General features: G+C 46.2%; 1 protein-coding gene across 1 annotated transcript in view; it reads right to left on the bottom strand.

Annotated features, from left to right (window-relative positions):
• The window catches only part of LOC137376697 (rho guanine nucleotide exchange factor 33-like), a 44,386-nt gene that overhangs the window by 22,396 nt on the left and 4,342 nt on the right, over positions 1 to 17,648 (bottom strand). Inside the window, exon 4 of the mRNA XM_068045672.1 lies at positions 4,899 to 5,754. Within this exon, the coding sequence (XP_067901773.1) occupies positions 4,899 to 5,754 (856 nt within the window). The remainder of the gene's footprint in view (positions 1 to 4,898; positions 5,755 to 17,648) is intronic.

Genomic DNA, 17,648 nt, shown 5'->3' with positions numbered 1-17,648 from the left:
TCTATAATTCACTTTCACACCTTGCTATGATGGGATTTGAGCTCCTAACCTCAGTGTTACTGATACAATACCATAACTGCTAAATCACTGTAGCTACATTCCATTGTAACAAAGCTCAGTATTATAATATCAATTTAAGATTTTTTTAGATCTACTGAAACTGAAGGAGAAGGCTGATTACCATTACCTCAGGGCAACTTGTTGAACACCACTTGGACGAAGCACTAAGGGTAGCATGCGTGCAGAATGTACTCTGGGTGGGGCACTTCAATATCCATCACCAAGAGTGGGTCGGTAGCACCACTACTGACCGAGCTGGCCAAGTCCCAAAGGACATAGCTGCTAGACTGGGTATGCGGCAGGTGGCGAGGGAACCAACAAGAGGGAAAAACATACTTGACCTCGTCCTCACCAATCTGCCTGCTGCAGAAGCATCTGTCCATGAGAGTATTGGTAGGAGTGACCACGCCACAGTCCTTGTGGAGACGAAGTCCCGCCTTCACATTGAGGATACCCACCATCGTGTTGTGTGGCACTACCACCTGGCTAAATGGGATAGATTTCAAACAGATCTACCAATGCAAAACTGGGCATCCATGCGGCGCTGTGGGCCATCAGCAGCCGCAGAATTGAACTCAAACACAATCTGTAACCTCATGGCCCGGCATATCCCCCACTCTATCGTTACCATCAAGCTGGGAGACCCAACCCTGGTTCAATAAAGAGTGCAGGAGGGCATGCCAGGAGCAGCACCAGGCTTACCTCAAAATGAGTTGTCAACCTGGTGAAGCTACAACCCAGGATTACTTGCATGCCAAACAGTGTAAGCAGCATGCGATAGTCAGAGCTAAGCAATCCCATAACCAACGGATCAGATCTAAGCTCTGCAGTCCTGCCACATCCAGCCCGTGAGTGGTGGAGCACAATTCAACAACGAACTGGAGGAGGTGGCTCCACAAATATCCCCATCCTCAATGATGGGGGAGCCCAGCACATCAGTGCAAAAGATAAGACTGAAGCATTTGCAACAATCTTCAGCCAGAAGTGCCGAGTTGATGATCCATCCCAGCCTCCTCCTGAAATCCCCAGCATCACAGATGCCAGACTTCAGCCAATTCGATTCATTCCGCGTGATATCAAGAAACGACTGAAGACACTGGATACTGCAAAAGCTATGGGCTCTGACAACATTCCAGCAATAGTACTGAAGACCTGTGCTCCAGAACTTGCCATGCCCCTAGCTAAGCTGTTCCAGTACCACTACAACACTGGCATCTACCCAGACATGTGGAAAATCGCCCAGGTATTTCCTGTACACAAAAAGTAGGACAAGTCCAACCCGGCCAATTACCGCTCCATCAGTCTACTCTCAATCATCAGTAAAGTGATGGAAGGTGTCATCAACAGTGCCATCAAGTGGCACTTACACGGTAATAACCTGCTCAGTGACGCTCAGTTTGAGTTCCACCAGGGCCACTCAGCTCCTGACCTCATTGCAGCCTTGGTTCAAACATGGACAAAAGAGCTGAACTCAAGAGGTGAGGTGAGAGTGACTGCCCTTGACATCAAGGCAGCATTTGACCGTGTATGGCATCAAGGAGCCCTAGCAAAACTGAAGTCAATCGGAATCGGGGGGAAACCTCTCCACTGGTTGGAGTCATACCGAGCACAAAGGAAGATGGTTGTGGTTGTTGAAGGTCAATCATCTGAGCTCCAGGACATCACTGCAGGAGTTCCTCAGAGTAGTGTCCTAGGCCCAACCATCTTCAGCTGCTTCATCAATGACCTTCCTTCAATCATAAGGTCAGAAGTGGGATTGTTTGCTGATGATTGCACAATGTTCAGCACCATTCGCGACTCCTCAAATACTGAAGCAGTCTGTGTAGAAATGCTGCAAGACTTGGACAATATCTAGGCTTGGGCTGATAAGTGGCAAGTAACATTCGCGCCACACAAATGCCAGGCAATAACCATCTCCAACAATAGAGAATCTAACCATCTCCCCTTGACATTCAACGGCATTACAATTGCTGAATCCCCCACTGTCAACATTGTGGGGGTTACCATTGACCAGAAACTGAACTGGAGTAGCCATATAAATACCATGGCTACAAGAGCAGGTCAGAGGCTAGGAATCCTGCGGCGAGTAACTCACCACCTGACTCCCCAAAGCCTGTCCACCATCTAAAAGGTATAAGTCAGGAATGTGATGGAATACTCTCCACTTGCCTGGATGAGTGCAGCTCCAACTACACTCAAGAAACTCAACACCATCCAGGACAAAGCAGCCCGCTTGATTGGCACCCCATCTACAAACATTCACTCCCTCCACCACCAACGCAAAGTGGCAGCATCTACAAGATGCACTGCAGCAATGCACCAAGGCTCCTTAGACAGCAGTTTCCAAACCGGCAACCTCTACCAACTAGAAGGACAAGGGCAGTAAATGCATGGGCACACCACCACCTGCAAGTTCCCCTCCAAGCCCCACACCATCCTGATTTGGAAATATATCGCCGTTCCTTCACTGTCGCTGGGTCAAAATCCTGGAACTCCCTTCCTAACAACACTGTGGGTGTACCTACGCCACATGGACTGCAGCGGTTCAAGAAGGCCGCTCACCACCACCTTCTCAAGGGCAATTAGGGATGGGCAATAAATGCTGGTCTAGCCTGCGACGCCACATCCCCATGAATGAATAAAAAAAATTAATAAAATGCCAGTATCATCCACATCTGAAAACACAGTTTAAAAATGGAAACTCTAACTTTGTAAACATGTCTCACTCTATTTATACCCTCCTGCCAGTGGTGCAATGCCAGAGTTTTGTATTTTACTGCTTAGTCAACAGAGAACATCATTGTTTTATACGATCATATTCCTACTGCTCCATAAGAAGCCATTTTCAGTTCTCCAAAAGTTGGCTACTTGCAAATGTGTCTGTTGCTGCTGTGGCCATCTCCACTGCACTGACGGCTGCTGGAGCTGCTGCCGCACTCTATTTATCTGTCCCCTGGAAATTGCTCTCCCCCCCCATTGTTGACCGTTACCAGATGTTGCTCTGCTACCTCTTCAATACTATCACACCTTATGTGCCCCTCCCTAGTGGTGGCAAACCTTGGGCTGCCTTTCCCACAACAATCACACCATACATTCATTAACCAGTGCTGCTAGATCTTGCACCCTTTTGTGTAGCATGTTCAAACCTGAGACCTGCAAACTGTAGATTCCAGACCAGTGTTGCCTTACTCATAAAGTACTACCAGACCTCAGGACCCTTTTTCATTCTGCCAAGTGCTACACTGCTGTTACACTAATCCAAAAATACTTGCTCCATTGTCGCTTTCCAAATGATTTCACTCAAGATGTCCACCCCTTCCCTTTCAACGTATCCTCTGGCTTGTCACAAGCAATGCCACAGCAGATCTGCTAGTCGTATTAAAAAGGTAGGCTATTTAAAGAGGTCTCATCTTTGTTTTTAAATCCCTCCATCAATGATCTTGCTGCTCCCCATCTCTACATTCCTCCAGCTCTACAACCCTCCAAGTTCTCTGCGCTCTTATAAATTTTTTGCTAATGCTCCTGTGCAGCACCTTGGGAAGTTTTTCTGTGTTAGAGGAGTTCTAAAAGTGCAAGTTGTTGGCACATTTTAATGTCTGATTGGTCTATACATACCAATTGATAAAGCTATTTCTCAATCTACTAATCAACCTTTCAAATTTATATGGTCCAATTAGCTGCTAGCAATGCTTCCAAGAAGCTAGGTAACATTATAGCAACCTGATCAGTCACATGAAACATGTGACTTAGGCCTTTCAAAAGCAAAATACTGCGGGTGTTGGAAATACTCAGCAGGTCTGGCAGCATCTGTGGGGAGAGAAGCAGAGTTAACATTTCAGGTCAATGACCTTTCATCAGAACTGGGAAGAGTTAGAGATGTAAGAGGTTTTAAACAAGTGAAAGGGGGGAGGGTGGGAAAAAGAACTAAAGGGAAGGTCTGTGATAGGGTGGAAGGCAGGAGAAATTAAATGACAAAAGAGTTGATGGTGTAAGGCTTCTTCTTCTTCTTTGGCCTCCTTGTCTCGAGAGACAATGGTCAAGCACCTGGAAGTGGTCAGTGGTTTGTGGAGCAGTGCCTGAAGTGGCTATAAAAGCTAATTCTAGAGTGGCAGACTCTTCCACAGGTGCTGCAGAAAAATTTGTTTGTCGGGGCTGTTACACAGTTGGTTCTCCCCTTGTGCTTCTGTCTTTTTTTCTGCCAACTGCTAAGTCTCTTCGACTCGCCACACTTTAGCCCCGCCTTTATGGCTGCCCGCCAGTTCTGGCGATAGCTGGCAACTGACTCCCACGACTTGTGATCAATGTCACAGGACTTCATGTCGTGTTTGCAGACGTCTTTAAAGCGGAGACATGGACGGCCGGTGGGTCTGATACCAGTGGCGAGCTCGCTGTACAATGTGTCTTTGGGGATCCTGCCATCTTCCATGCGGCTCACATGGCCAAGCCATCTCAAGCGCCGCTGACTCAGTAGTGTGTATAAGCTGGGGATGTTGGCCGTCTCGAGGACTTCTGTGTTGGAGATACGGTCCTGCCACCTGATGCCAAGTATTCTCCGGAGTAAGTGTAAGGCGAAAGGGACTTTTAATAGGACAAGTAAAGAAATAAAAGATGAGTTAAAGGAGGTGTGAATGGCAGAATCATGAACAGCTGCTGTCTGAAAGCAAAAAGGGTGGGGGTGGGCAGGGGGAAGAGAGAAAGAGTAAAAAAGCAATACCAGCAAAGAAACAGAAAACAAAATGGGAGCAGAGATTACAATCTAAAATTGTTGAAATTATTCCATACCTAATTTTTTAGGATTTTTATAAGACTGTATTAGATATGTAAGATAGATACATTACTTTTTCTGATTCCATCCATACAGCTGAAGTTTGGTTGCTGTCATCTTTAGATCTAGGCGATGAGGAGATTGCCCACTGGGAGCTTTTTGTTCCAAATAATTTCATCTGAGATGAGTCGCCTACTTTGGTTTTCAGTGCCGGGCTTCCAGTGTTACTTAAAATTAAGGAGACAGGAACTTTCAGGTTTTCAGAAGGGCTGCTTCTATAATCTGCGCTGGAATAATTCTCTGATTGTGTTTCATTAAACACATCATGTCCTGTTTCACAACAATGGTGCGGGTACATGTTATCAGGGTCGTCTTGACTGACAGGATAACAAGCTGTGAGCTGCAAAGAGTAGTCTATGGTTTCAGACTCCCATGCAGGAATGTAGTTCAATGCTTTCATAAAATGTACATCCAAGCTAGAATCAGAAGATCTGACCGAGCACTGATCTAACAAAGAAGCATTTTGAATGGATTCTTCATCTTCGGGGTGAACTGGAGTTTTCTGCCCTTGGTCTCCTATCCATCCTTCCAAGCTTCTGTACAGAAAATCTTGGGAACCTGGAGAAAGCTTCTTTATATTGTTCTCTGAGGGACAGAGAGGATCTGCATGACTTATGATGGACCTTGCTTCGTTTAAGTTGAAATCATCCCTGGTTTGCTTACAGAAAACCTGGTGTTCAGACTCTGAGAAGCTTTTCACTGGTGGTAATTTAGGCTCCAGTTCAAGGTCACTGGTGTAATGTGGGCTATACTCCAGATTATCAAGTCTCTGGTAACTCCTGGGTGTGAGTTCCCATTCATCTGACTTCAAATATTGAATCTGCTCCAACCCTTTCATCTTGTTCTGTTGTACCAGTGGTATCACGCACCTCAAATTAAAACAGAAGAGCAATCACCAATAGTATTTGGTTTTCTACTTCAATTCCATCATTAAAGCTAGGACTTTTACCTTGTGGTATTCAGCTAAAATAGTGCATGGATATTATTACTAATGTTCTGTTAGATAATACACTGAAAAATACAAATAGATCTTTTACATCACATCTCCAAACATAAGTGCATAGAGCTCATGGGCCTCTTTGTCACTAAGATTGGGACCATCCAATCAGCTGCTTCTGCCACTTCCCTCCCTTCCACTAGCCCACTGGGTCAAACTTCTACAGTTCCCCCTTGCCCTAGCCCTGAACTCTCATCTTTCTCCTGGTTCTTTCCTACCTCCCCTCATGCCCTCTCTGAGCTCATCTTGTCCATGAGACCCACCCCCTGCTCCCTCAACACTATTCCCACTAAACTGTCAACCACCCAACTTCCATTCCTGGTTCTCATGTTGGCTGATATTGTTAACGGTTCTCAGTCTTCAGGTCCATCTCTCTTTTTAATCTACCATCACCACCCTTCTCCTCAAAAAAAAACTCCTGACCCCACCATCCTTGCAAACTACCACCCTATCCCCAATATAATAAAAGCAAAATACTGCAGATGCTGGAAATCTGAAATAAAAACAAAAAATGCTGGAAATATTCAGCAGGTCAGACAGCATCTGTGGGGAGAGAAGCAGAGTTAATGTTTCAGGTCAGTAACCCTTCTTCAGAACTAGCAGATATTAGAAATGTGAAAGGTTTTAAGCAAGTAAAGCAGGGGTGAGGCAAGAGATAACAAAGGAGAAGGTGTAGATAGGACAAGGTCACAGAGAATAACTAACCAGAAGGTCATGGATCAAAGGCATAACAATATATTAATGGTGTGTTGAAAGGCAAAGCATTAGTACAGATAGGGTGTTAACAGACTGAAAACTGAACAGCCACAAGTACAAGCATGAAAAAAAAGTGGGTAGGCAAACTGAACAAACTAAGATAAAATAAACCCAAAAAAATATTTAAAAAAGAAAAAATAACTAAAAATAAAGGTAAAATGTGGGGCCTGTCGTGCTCTGAAATTATTGAACTCAATGTTCAGTCCAGCAGGCTGTAGTGTGCCTAATCAGTAAATGAGATGCTGTTCCTCGAGCTTGCGTTGATGTTCACTGGAACACTGCAGCAATCCCAGGACAGAGATGTGAGCATGAGAGCAGGGGGGTGGTGTTGAAATGGCCAGCAACCGGAAGCTCGGGGTCATGCTTTCGGACTGAGCGGAGGTGTTCTGCAAAGCGGTCACCCGGTCTGCGTTTGGCCTCCCCAATGTAGAGGAGACCATATTGTGAGCAGCGAATACAGTATGCTACATTGAAAGAAGTACAAGTAAATCACTGTTTCACCTGAAAGGAGTGTTTAGGGCGTTGGATAGTGAGGAGAGAGGAGGTAAATGGGCAGGGTATTACACCTCCTGCGCTGGCCAGGGAAGATGCCATGGGAAGGGGATGAGGTGGTGGGGTCATGGAGGAGTGGACTAGGGTGTCGCAGAGGGAACAATCCTTTCAGGATGCTGACAGGGGAAGGGGAGGGGAAGAGGCGTTTGGTAGTGGCATCACGCTGGAGGTGGCGGAAATGGCGGAGGATGATCCTTTGGATGTGGAGGCTGGTGGGGTGGTAAGTGAAGACAAGGGGAACCTGTCGCAGTTCTGGGAGGGAGGGGAAGGGGTGAGGATAGAGTTGCAGGAAATGGGCCGAATACAGTTGAAGGCCCTGTCAACCACAGTTGGGGGGGGTGGTGAATCCTCGGTTGCGGATCTCCCTTTCCTCTTCAAAGTCCTTTAATGTCTTGTCGCCTCCCAAATCTATGCCAATCTTTCCCAGCACTCCATGTTTGAATCCCTTTAATCAAGTTTCCGGCCTGCCACATCACCAGAATGGCTCTTATCAAAGTCACAAATAATATCCTATGTGACTGTGTTAAAGGTAAACGTTCCCTCCTCATCTCTCTCAACCTGTCTGCAGCCTTTGTCAAAGTTGATGACACCATCCTCCTTCAAATCCTTTCTACTGTTTTCCAGCTGGGTGGGACTGTTCTCACCCGGTTCCATTCTTATCTAACTAATTATAGCCACAGTATCACTTGCAATGGCTTCTCTTCCCACACCTGCACAGTCACCTCTGGTTGGCTCCCAAGGATCTATCATTGGCCCCCTCCTATTTCTTAGCTGTGTGCTGTCCCTTGGCGACCTTTTTTTTTAGAGTAATTGCCCAGGACTTTATCCGGGCAACAGGACTCGACCACCGGCAGAAGTGCCGGCAAGAGCCCCGCGTCACCTCCTCTGGGGAAGGCCCGCCGGATTAAGTGCCAATTAGGCACTTAAGTGGACAGCAGTGGGCCCTCCCTGGGATCAAGGACCCTGGAGGTGGAATTCCCACCTGCTGAGAGCTGTCAGCCAATCAGAGGCCAGCAGCTCTATAACTGAGCAACACCACTACGGAGGCAGTATCTGCTGCCGGTATTTGATTCACCCAAGGCCCTGGAACCAGTCCACAGGTGAGTCAGGGCAGGAGGGGTTTGGCGGAGTGGGGGCAGGGTTTGTAGGGGGGTCAGCAGCAAGGCAAGGGGTGTAGCTCTCAGCCGGGTCTCCCCTTCTGGATGCCGGATCCTTCAATCAGGCACTAATGAGGGAACCCCCCAACCCACCACCCCTGGAGCCGACAAGCAACCCACACAGGTTTGCTTTGTGTGCTCCCCGTGCAGCGACAGGCCTGGTTAATTCCAGCGACAGTGGGATGAGGCCCTTAATTGGGCATTAATTGCCCACTTGAGGGCCTCAATTGGTGGCGGGGCAGGAAAGCCATTCAGAGTCCTTCCCACCCTGGATTTAATTTGGATGGAGGCGGCCAGGTGGCGGGGTTGCCCCGCAATCTCCCCCACTCCCCACGTCACAAACCCGCCTGATTTTATGCTCTCCCCGCCTCCAAATCCAGCGCAGGGGGAGAGCATAAAATTCCCCCCAGAGAGCCATTATGGCACTAAAGGAGGCCATTCGGTCCATCAAGTCCATGCCGACTCTCTGTAGAACAATCCAGTCAGTTCCATTCCCCCTGCTCAATTCCTGTAGCCGCGGGTGCCCAGTCAATTTCCTTTTGAAATCATCTGTCCAACCATGCCTCCAAGTTCGGTATCACCGGCAAAATCTGAAATTTTACTTTGTATTCCAAAGGCTAGGTCATTTATATATATATATATATATAAAAATATCAAAAAAACATTTTTCCAGCACTGACCCTAGGGGAACACCACTGTCTACCATCCTCCAGTCTGAAAAATAACCATTTATTACAATTCGCTGTTTTCTGTCTTTAAGCCACTTTTTATCCAAACTGACACTGACTCTTCTACTCCATGAGCCTCAATTTTGTTTACCAGCTTTTTTATGTGGTACTTTATCAAACGTTTCCTTAAAATCCACATAGACACCATCCATTGCTTTTCCTTCACCAAAAAATTCAATTAGATTAGTCAGGCACAGTCTGCCTTTTACAATTCCGTGCTGGCTCTCTTTAATTATCTCAAACCTCTCCAAGGGAAGGTGGTGGCATAGTGGTATTGTCACTGGACTAGTAATCCACAGACCCAGGGTTTTCCATGGCAGAAGGTGGAATTTGAATTCAATTAATAAAAAAAATCTGGAATTAAAAAGCTAGTCTAATGATGGCCATGAAACCATTGTCGCAAAACCCATCTGGTTCACTAATATCCTATAGGGAAGGAAATCTGCTGTCCTTACCTGGTCTGGCTTACATGTGACTCCAAACCCACAGCAATGAGGCTGAGTCTTAAAATGTCCTCTGAAATGGCCCAGCAAGCCTCTCAGTTGGACTTAATGGCTAAAAATTCGATAGGTACAACTGAGTTGTCAATAAGGAATGAAACCGGATGGACCACCCAGCATCGACCTAGGCACTGGAAACGACCCTGCAAAGTCCTCCTTACTAACATTTGGAGGTTTGTGCCAAAGTTGGGAGAGCTGTCCCACAGACTCGTCAAGCAACAGCTTGACATAGTCATACTCACCGAATTGTACATTACAGACGATGTCCCAGACATGACCATTACCATCCCTGGGTATGTCCTGTCCTATCGGCAGCACAGTGGTATACAGTCAGGAGGGAGTTGCGCTGGGAGTCCTCAACAGTGACTCTGGATCCCATGAAGTCTAATGGCATCAGGTCAAACATGGGCAAGGAAATCTCCTGCTGATTACCACCTACCAGCCCCTTCAGCTGATGAATCAGCACTCCTCCATGTTGAACACCACTTGGAGGAAGCACTGAGGGTGGCAAGGGCGTAGAATATACGCTGGGTGAGGGACGTCAACGTCCATCACCAAGTGTGACTCGATAGCACCATTACTGACGGAGCTGGTCGAGTCCTAGCTGCTAGACTGGGTCTGCAGCAGGTGGTGAGGGAAGCAACAAGAGGCAAAAACATACTTGACCTCATCCTCACCAATCTGCCTGCCGCAGATGCATCTGTCCATGACAGTATTGGTAGGAGTGACCACTGCACAGTCCTTGTGGAGACTAAGTCCCGTCTTCACATTGAGGATATCGTCCATCATGTTATGTGGCACTACCACCGTGCTAAATGGGATAAATTTTGACCAGATCTAGCAATGCAAAACTGTGCATCCATGTGGTGCTGTGGGCCATCAGCAGCAGCAGAATTGTACTCAACCACAATTTGTAACCTCATGGCCCGGTATATCCCCCACTCTACCATTACCATCAAGCCAGAGGATCAACCCTGGTTCAATGAAGAGTGCAGGAGTGCATGCCAGGAGCAGCACCAGGCATATCTCAAAATGAGGTGTCAACCTGGTGAAGCTACAGCCCAGGAATACTTGCATGCCAAACAGCTTAAGGATCATACAATAGACAGAGCTAAGTGATCCCACAACCAACAGATCAGATCTAAGCTCTGCAGTCCTGCCACATCCAGTCGTGAATGGTGGTGGACAATTCAACAACTAACAGGAGGAGGTGGCTCCACGGATATCCCCATATTCAATGATGGGGGTGCCCAGCACATCAGTGCAAAAGATAAGACTGAAGCACTTGCAACAATCTTCAGCCAGAAGTGCCAAGTTGATGATCCATCTTAGCCTCCTCCTGAGGTCCCCAGCATCACAGATGCCAGTCTTCAGCCAATTCGATTCACTCCACGTGATATCAAGAAACGACTGAGGGCGCTAGATACTGCAAAGGCTACAGGCCTTGACAACATTCCGGCAATAGTATTGAAGACTTGTGCTCCAGAACTTGCCACGCCCCCTAGCCAAGCTGTTTCAGTACAGCTACAACCCAGCAATGTGGAAAATTGCCCAGGTACGTCCTGTACATAAGCAGCAGGACAAATCCAACCCGACCAATTACTGCCCCATCAGTCTACTCTCAATCATCAGCAAAATGATGGAAGGTGTCATTGACAGTGCTATCAAGCGGCACTTGATTAGCAATAACCTGCTCAGTGACGCTCAGTTTGGGTTCTGCCAGCGCCACTCAACTCCTGACCTTCATTACAGCCTTGGTTCAAACATGGACAAAAGAGCTGAGCTCAAGAGGTGAGGTGAGAGTGACTGCCCTTGACATCAAGGCAGCATTTGACCGAGTATGGATTCAAGGAGCCCTAGCAAAACTGAAGTCAATGGGAATCGGGGGGAAACCTCTCCACTGGTTGGAGTCATACCTAGCACAAAGGAGGATGGTTGTGCTTGTTGGAGGTCAATCATCTGAGCTCCAGGACATCACTGCAGGAGTTCCTCAGAGTAGTGTCCTAGGCCCAACCATCTTCAGCTGCTTCATCAATGATCTTCCTTCAATCATAAGGTCAGAAGTGGGATTGTTTGCTGATGATTTCACAATGTTCAGCACCATTCGCGACTCCTCAAATATTGAAGCAGTCTGTGTAGAAATGCAGCAAGACTTGGATAATATCCAGGCTTGGGCTGACAAGTAGCAAGGAACATTCGCGCCACACAAGTGCCAAGCAATGACAATCTCCAACAACACAGAATCTAACCATCTCCCCTTGACATTCAACGGCATTACGATCGCTGAATCCCCATTATCAACATCTTGGGGGTTACCATTGACCAGAAACTGAACTGGAGTAGCCACATAAATAGCATGGTTACAAGAACAGGTCAGAGGCTCGGGATCCTGCAGCGAGTATCTCGCCTCCTGAGTCCCCAAAGCCTGTCCATCATCTACAAGGCACAAGTCAGGAGTGTGATGGAATACTCTCCACTTGCCTGGATGAGTGCAGCTCCAATAACACTCAAGAAGCTCAACATCATCCAGGACTAAGCAGCCCGTTTGATTAGTACCGTATCCACAATAATTCACTCCCTCCACCACCGATGCACAGTGGCAGCAGTGTGTACCATCTACGAGATGCATTGCAGCAATGCACCAAGGCTACTCAGGCAACACCTTCCAAACCCGCGACCTCTACCACCTAGAAGGACAAGGGCAGCAGATGCATGGGAACATCACCACCTGCAAGTTCCCCTCCAAGTCACACACCATCCTGACTTGGAACTATATCGCCGTTCCTTCACCGTCGCTGGGTCAAAATCCTGGAACCCCCTTCCTAACAGTATTGTGACTGTACCTACCAAACATGGACCGCAGTGGTTCAAGGAGGCAGCTCACCACCACCTTCTCAAGGGCAATTAGGGATGGGCAATATATGCTGGCCTGGCCAGCGACGCCCACATCCCCATGAAACAATTTTAAAAAACTGCTGTTGATTTTTTCCCCCTGATTTTTGTTTCTAAAACCTTACCCACCACTGATGTTAACCTAACCTGCATGTCGTTAGTAGGAATGTCCTAGTCAGTTTACACATGTACGCTGATGATTCCCAGTTCCACCTCACCACCACCTTTCTCAACTGCTCCATTGTTGCTAAATTATCAGACTGCTTGTCCGACCTGCAGTATTGAATGAGCAAAAATTTCCTCCAATTAAATATTGGGAGGAGCAAAGATATGGTCTTCGGTTCCCGCAACAAATGGCATCTATATTACACTCACATGAAGTGTATCGATTGAAAATACAAGAACCCAAACTGAAGAGTTATAGAAAATGGCTTTTCCTTTAAAAAGTGGACAATGTGCTTGAAAAAATGGCCACCGAAGGTGAAATGACCTGGCCCTGTATATTTAAACTGTCTTATTGTCTGGTAAGAACAAAAGGATACATTCCAAGTTCAAATACACCCATCCTGAACCCATCAAGATACATTTTTGAATTGAATAGGTGCCTCTGAAACAAAGAAGGTGTGAAATAGTCATATCCTGGGCCACTGTTGGTCACCACAGGGTGGGAAATCTACAGAGGCAAGATGTGAGGCCATTTTGACCTTAAAAGTAGCTCTTTGGAGAGAGAGAAAAAGAACCAGGACATCTGTCCAACTGAGAGCTGGGAGAATTCCATCAAAAACCAAAGGAGGTCCCCTGCTGTGAGTTCTACACTTCAACTTGCACAACAGAGAACTGAAGGTGATTCCACCATCTCTTGGTTGAAGACTCAGCTACCAGGGAAATCTACGAAACCCCAGGCATGCAACTTTAAAAGAGAAATTGACCTCCAAGGAGATTCAACAGGTTACCATGAACCCTGAAAACCTACCTCGCTTCAAACCACTTAGCCTTTTTCCTCTTTATCTATCTTTGTGTGTGTGTGTGTGTGTTTGTGAATGCATGTATGGGTGCGGTTGCAACCATTTTGGGAATGAATACTGCTCAATAAATATTTAATCTTCTGTTTTAAATCTACAAGAAAATCTGTCGCTGTTTGTTTATTTGACAAATAAAGCACAAAGGAGTTAAAACACTAGTAATAAAAACACTTGCTGTGGTCAGTTGGGAGTTAAACAGTGGGGAACCATCCACACCCCTTACTACGTGGCCGCAGCAGTTATTTACTGACTCCATCTCTCCTTGGCAACTGTCTGAGGCTGAACCAGACTGTTTGCAACCTTGGTGTCATATTTGACCTGAGATAAGCTTCCAACCATATATATTTGCCATCACTAAGACCACCTATTTTCACCTCTGTAACATTGCCTGTCTCTGCTCCTGCCTCAGATCACCTGCTAAAACCCTCATTCAGTCCTTTGTTACCTCTAGACTTGACCCTTCCAATGCACTCATGGTTGGCCTCTCACATTACCTTGTATAAACTTGAGGTCATTCAAAACTCTGCTGACTGTGCCTTTACTTGCACCAAGCCCCATTCACCCGTCACCCCTGTGCTTGCTGACCTACATTTGTTCCCAGTCAAGCAACAACTCGATTTTAAAATTCTCATCCTTGTTTTCGAGTCCTCCCTGGCCTCACTGCTCCCCATCTCTGTAATCTCCTCCATCTCACAACCCTCAAAAATATCTGTGCTCATCTAATTCTGGCCTCTAGAGCATTCCCGATTTTAATCACTCCCCCATTACATACGAACATACGAATTAGGAGCAGGAGTAGGCCACTCAGCCCTTCGAGCCTGCTCCACCATCCAATAAGTTCATGGCTGAACTGATTACTCCACATTTCCACCTACCCCCGATAACCTGCCACCCCCTTGCTTATAAAGAATCTATCTACCTCTGCCTTAAAAATATTCAAAGACCCTGCTTCCACTGCCTTTTGAGGAATAGAATTCCAAAGACTTACGACCCTCTGAGAGAAAAAAATTTCTCCTCATCTCTGTCTTAAATGAGCGATCCCTTATTTTTAAACAGTGACCCCTAATTCTAGATTCTCCCACAAGGGGAAACATCCTTTCCACATCCACCCTGTCAAGACCCCTCAGGATCTTGTATGTTTCAATCATGTCGCCTCTTACTCTTCTAAATTCCAGCGGATGTAAGCCTAGCCTGTCCAATCTTTCCTCATTAAGACAGCCTGCCCATTCCAGGTATTAGTCTAGTAAACCTTCTCTGAACTGTCTCCAACGCATTTATATCCTTCCTTAAATAAGAAGACCAGTACAGTACACAGTACTCCAGATATGGTCTCACCAATGCCCTGTATAGCTGAAGCATAACCTCCCTACATTTCTTTTCAATTCCCCTCACGATAAACGATAACATTCTATTAGCTTTCCTAATTACATGCTGTACCTGCATACTAATCTTTTGCGATTCATGCACTAGGACACCCAGATTCCTCTGCATCTCAGAGCTCTGCAATCTCTCACCATTTAGATAATAAACTTTTTTATTCTTCCTGCCAAAGTGGACAATTTCCCACTTTCTCACATTATGCTCCATTTGCCAGATCTTTGCCCATTCACTTAACCTATCTATATCCCTTTGTAGCCTCCTTATGTCCTCTTCACAAGTTACTTCCCTACTTATCTTTGTGTCATCAGCAAATTTAGCAACCATACTTTCAGTCCCTTCATCTAAGTCATTTATAGAAATTGTAAAATGTTGAAGCTCCAGCACAGATCCCTGTGGTACACCACTCATTACATCTTGCCAAACAGAAAATGACCCATTTATGCCTACTTTCTGTTTCCTGTTAGCTAGCCAATTTTCTATCCATGCCAATATGTTACCCCCTGCACCACAAGCTTTTATTTTCTGCAATAACCTTTCATGTGGCACCTTATCAAATGCCTTCTGGAAATCTAAGTACAATACATCCACCTTCATCCACAGCACATTTAACTCCCTCAAAGAACTCTAATAAATTGGTTAAACATGATTTCCCTTTCACAAAACCATGTTGACTCTGCCTGACTACTTTGAATTTTTCTAAATGCCCTGCTATAACATCACTAATAAAAGCTTCTAACATGTTCTCTAAGACAGAGCCCATGGGATCCTGGGCAATTTGGAAATTGGATCCAAATCTGGCTTAGTGGCAGGAGGCAGAGGGTGATGGCCGACAGTTGTTCTTGCGATTGGAAGCTGTGACCAGTGGTATACCGCAGGGCTTGGTGCTGGGACCCTTGCTGTTTGTAGTGTACATTAATGATTTAGATGTGAATATAGGAAGTATGATCAGTAAGTTCGCAGATGACATGAGTTGATGAGGGACAGCTCCGGGGACAGTGGCAGGTGGGGAGTTTGACTGGGGCGGTACACCTGTCACACCGCAGGTGTCCTAAGGTGAGCTTAGGGAGGACAGAAACCTCCCGTGGAGCAGAAGATGTGGTTTATTTGGACTTTCAGAAGGCTTTCAACAAAGTCCCACATAAGAGATTAGCGTGCAAGATTAAAGCGCAGAGGATTGGCGGTAGTGTATTGTGATGGATAGAAAATTGGTTGGCAGACAGGAAACAAAGAGTAGGGATAAATGGGTCTTTTTCTGAATGGCAGGCAGTGACTAGTGGGGTACCACAGGGATCGGTGCTAGGACCCCAGCTATTCACAATATATATAAATGATTTAGATGAGGGAACTAAATGTAATATCTCCAAATTTGCAGATGACACAAAACTGGGTGGGAGGGTGAGTTGTGAGGCGGATGCAGAGAGGCTTCAGGGTGATTTGGACAAGTTGAGTGAGTGGGCCAATGCATGGCAGATGCAGTATAATGTGGATAAATGTGAGGTTATCCACTTTGGTAGCAAAAACAGGAAGGCATCTGGCTATAAACTGAGAGAGGGGAATATGCAGTGAGACCTGGGTGTTCTCGTACACCAGTCGCTGAAGGTAAGCATGCAGGTGCAACAGGCGATTAAAAAAGGCAAATGGTAAGTTGGCCTTCATAGCAAGAAGATTCAAGTACTGAAGCAGGGATGTCTTGCTGCAATTATACAGGGCCTTGGTGAGGCCACACCTGGAATATTGTATGCAGTTTTGGCCTCCTTATCTGAGGAAGGATGTTCTTGCTATAGAGGGAGAGCAGCGAAGGTTTACCAGACTGATTCCTGGGATGGCGGGACTGACATATGAGGAAAGATTGAGTCGGTTAGGATTATGTTTACTTGAGTTCAGAAGAGTGAAGGGGTATCTCATAGAAACCTATTAAATTCTAACAGGACTTGACAGGGTAGATGCAGGAAGGATGTTCCTGATGGTGGGGGAGTCCAGAACCAGGGGTCATAGTCTAAGGATATGGGGTAAACCTTTCAGGACTGAGATGAGGAGAAATTTTTTCACCCAGAGAGTGGTGAGCCTGTGGAATTCTTTACCACAGAAAGCAGTTGAGGCCAAAACATTGTATGTTTTCAAGAAGGCGTTAGATATAGCTCTTGGGTCTAAAGGGATCAAAGGGTATGGGGCAAAAGTGGGAACAGGTTACTGAATTGCATGATCAGCCATGATCATAATGAATGGCGGAGCAGGCTCGAAGGGCTGAATGGCCTACTCCTGCTCCTATTTTCTCTGTTTCTATGAAAATTGGTGGTGTCGTAAATAGTGAGGAGGAAAGCCTTAGATTTCAGGATGATATAGATGGGCTAGTAAGATGGGCAGAGCAGTGGTAAATGGAATTTAATTCTGAGAAGTGTGAGGTGATGCATTTTGTGAGGACTAACAAGGCAAGGGAATATACAATGGGTAGTAGGACCCTAGGAAGTACAGAGGGTCAGAGGGACCTTGGTGTACTTGTCCATAGATCACTGAAGGCACAGGTAGATAAGGTAGTTAGGAAGGCATATGGGATACTTGCCTTTATTAGCCGAGGCACAGAATATAAGAGCAGGGAGGTTATGATGGAGCTGTATAAAACGCTAGTTAGGCCACAGCTGGAGTACTGTGTACAGTTCTGGTCGCCACACTATCGAAAGGATGTAATTGCACTGGAGAGGGTGCAGAGGAGATTCACCAGGATGTTGCCTGGGCTGGAGCATTTCAGCTATGAAGAGAGACTGGATAGGCTGGGGTTATT

Source organism: Heterodontus francisci, chromosome 13 (genome assembly GCF_036365525.1).
Source record: "Heterodontus francisci isolate sHetFra1 chromosome 13, sHetFra1.hap1, whole genome shotgun sequence".
Classification (NCBI taxonomy): domain Eukaryota; kingdom Metazoa; phylum Chordata; class Chondrichthyes; order Heterodontiformes; family Heterodontidae; genus Heterodontus; species Heterodontus francisci.
This window is presented reverse-complemented; position numbering and strand designations above follow the sequence as displayed.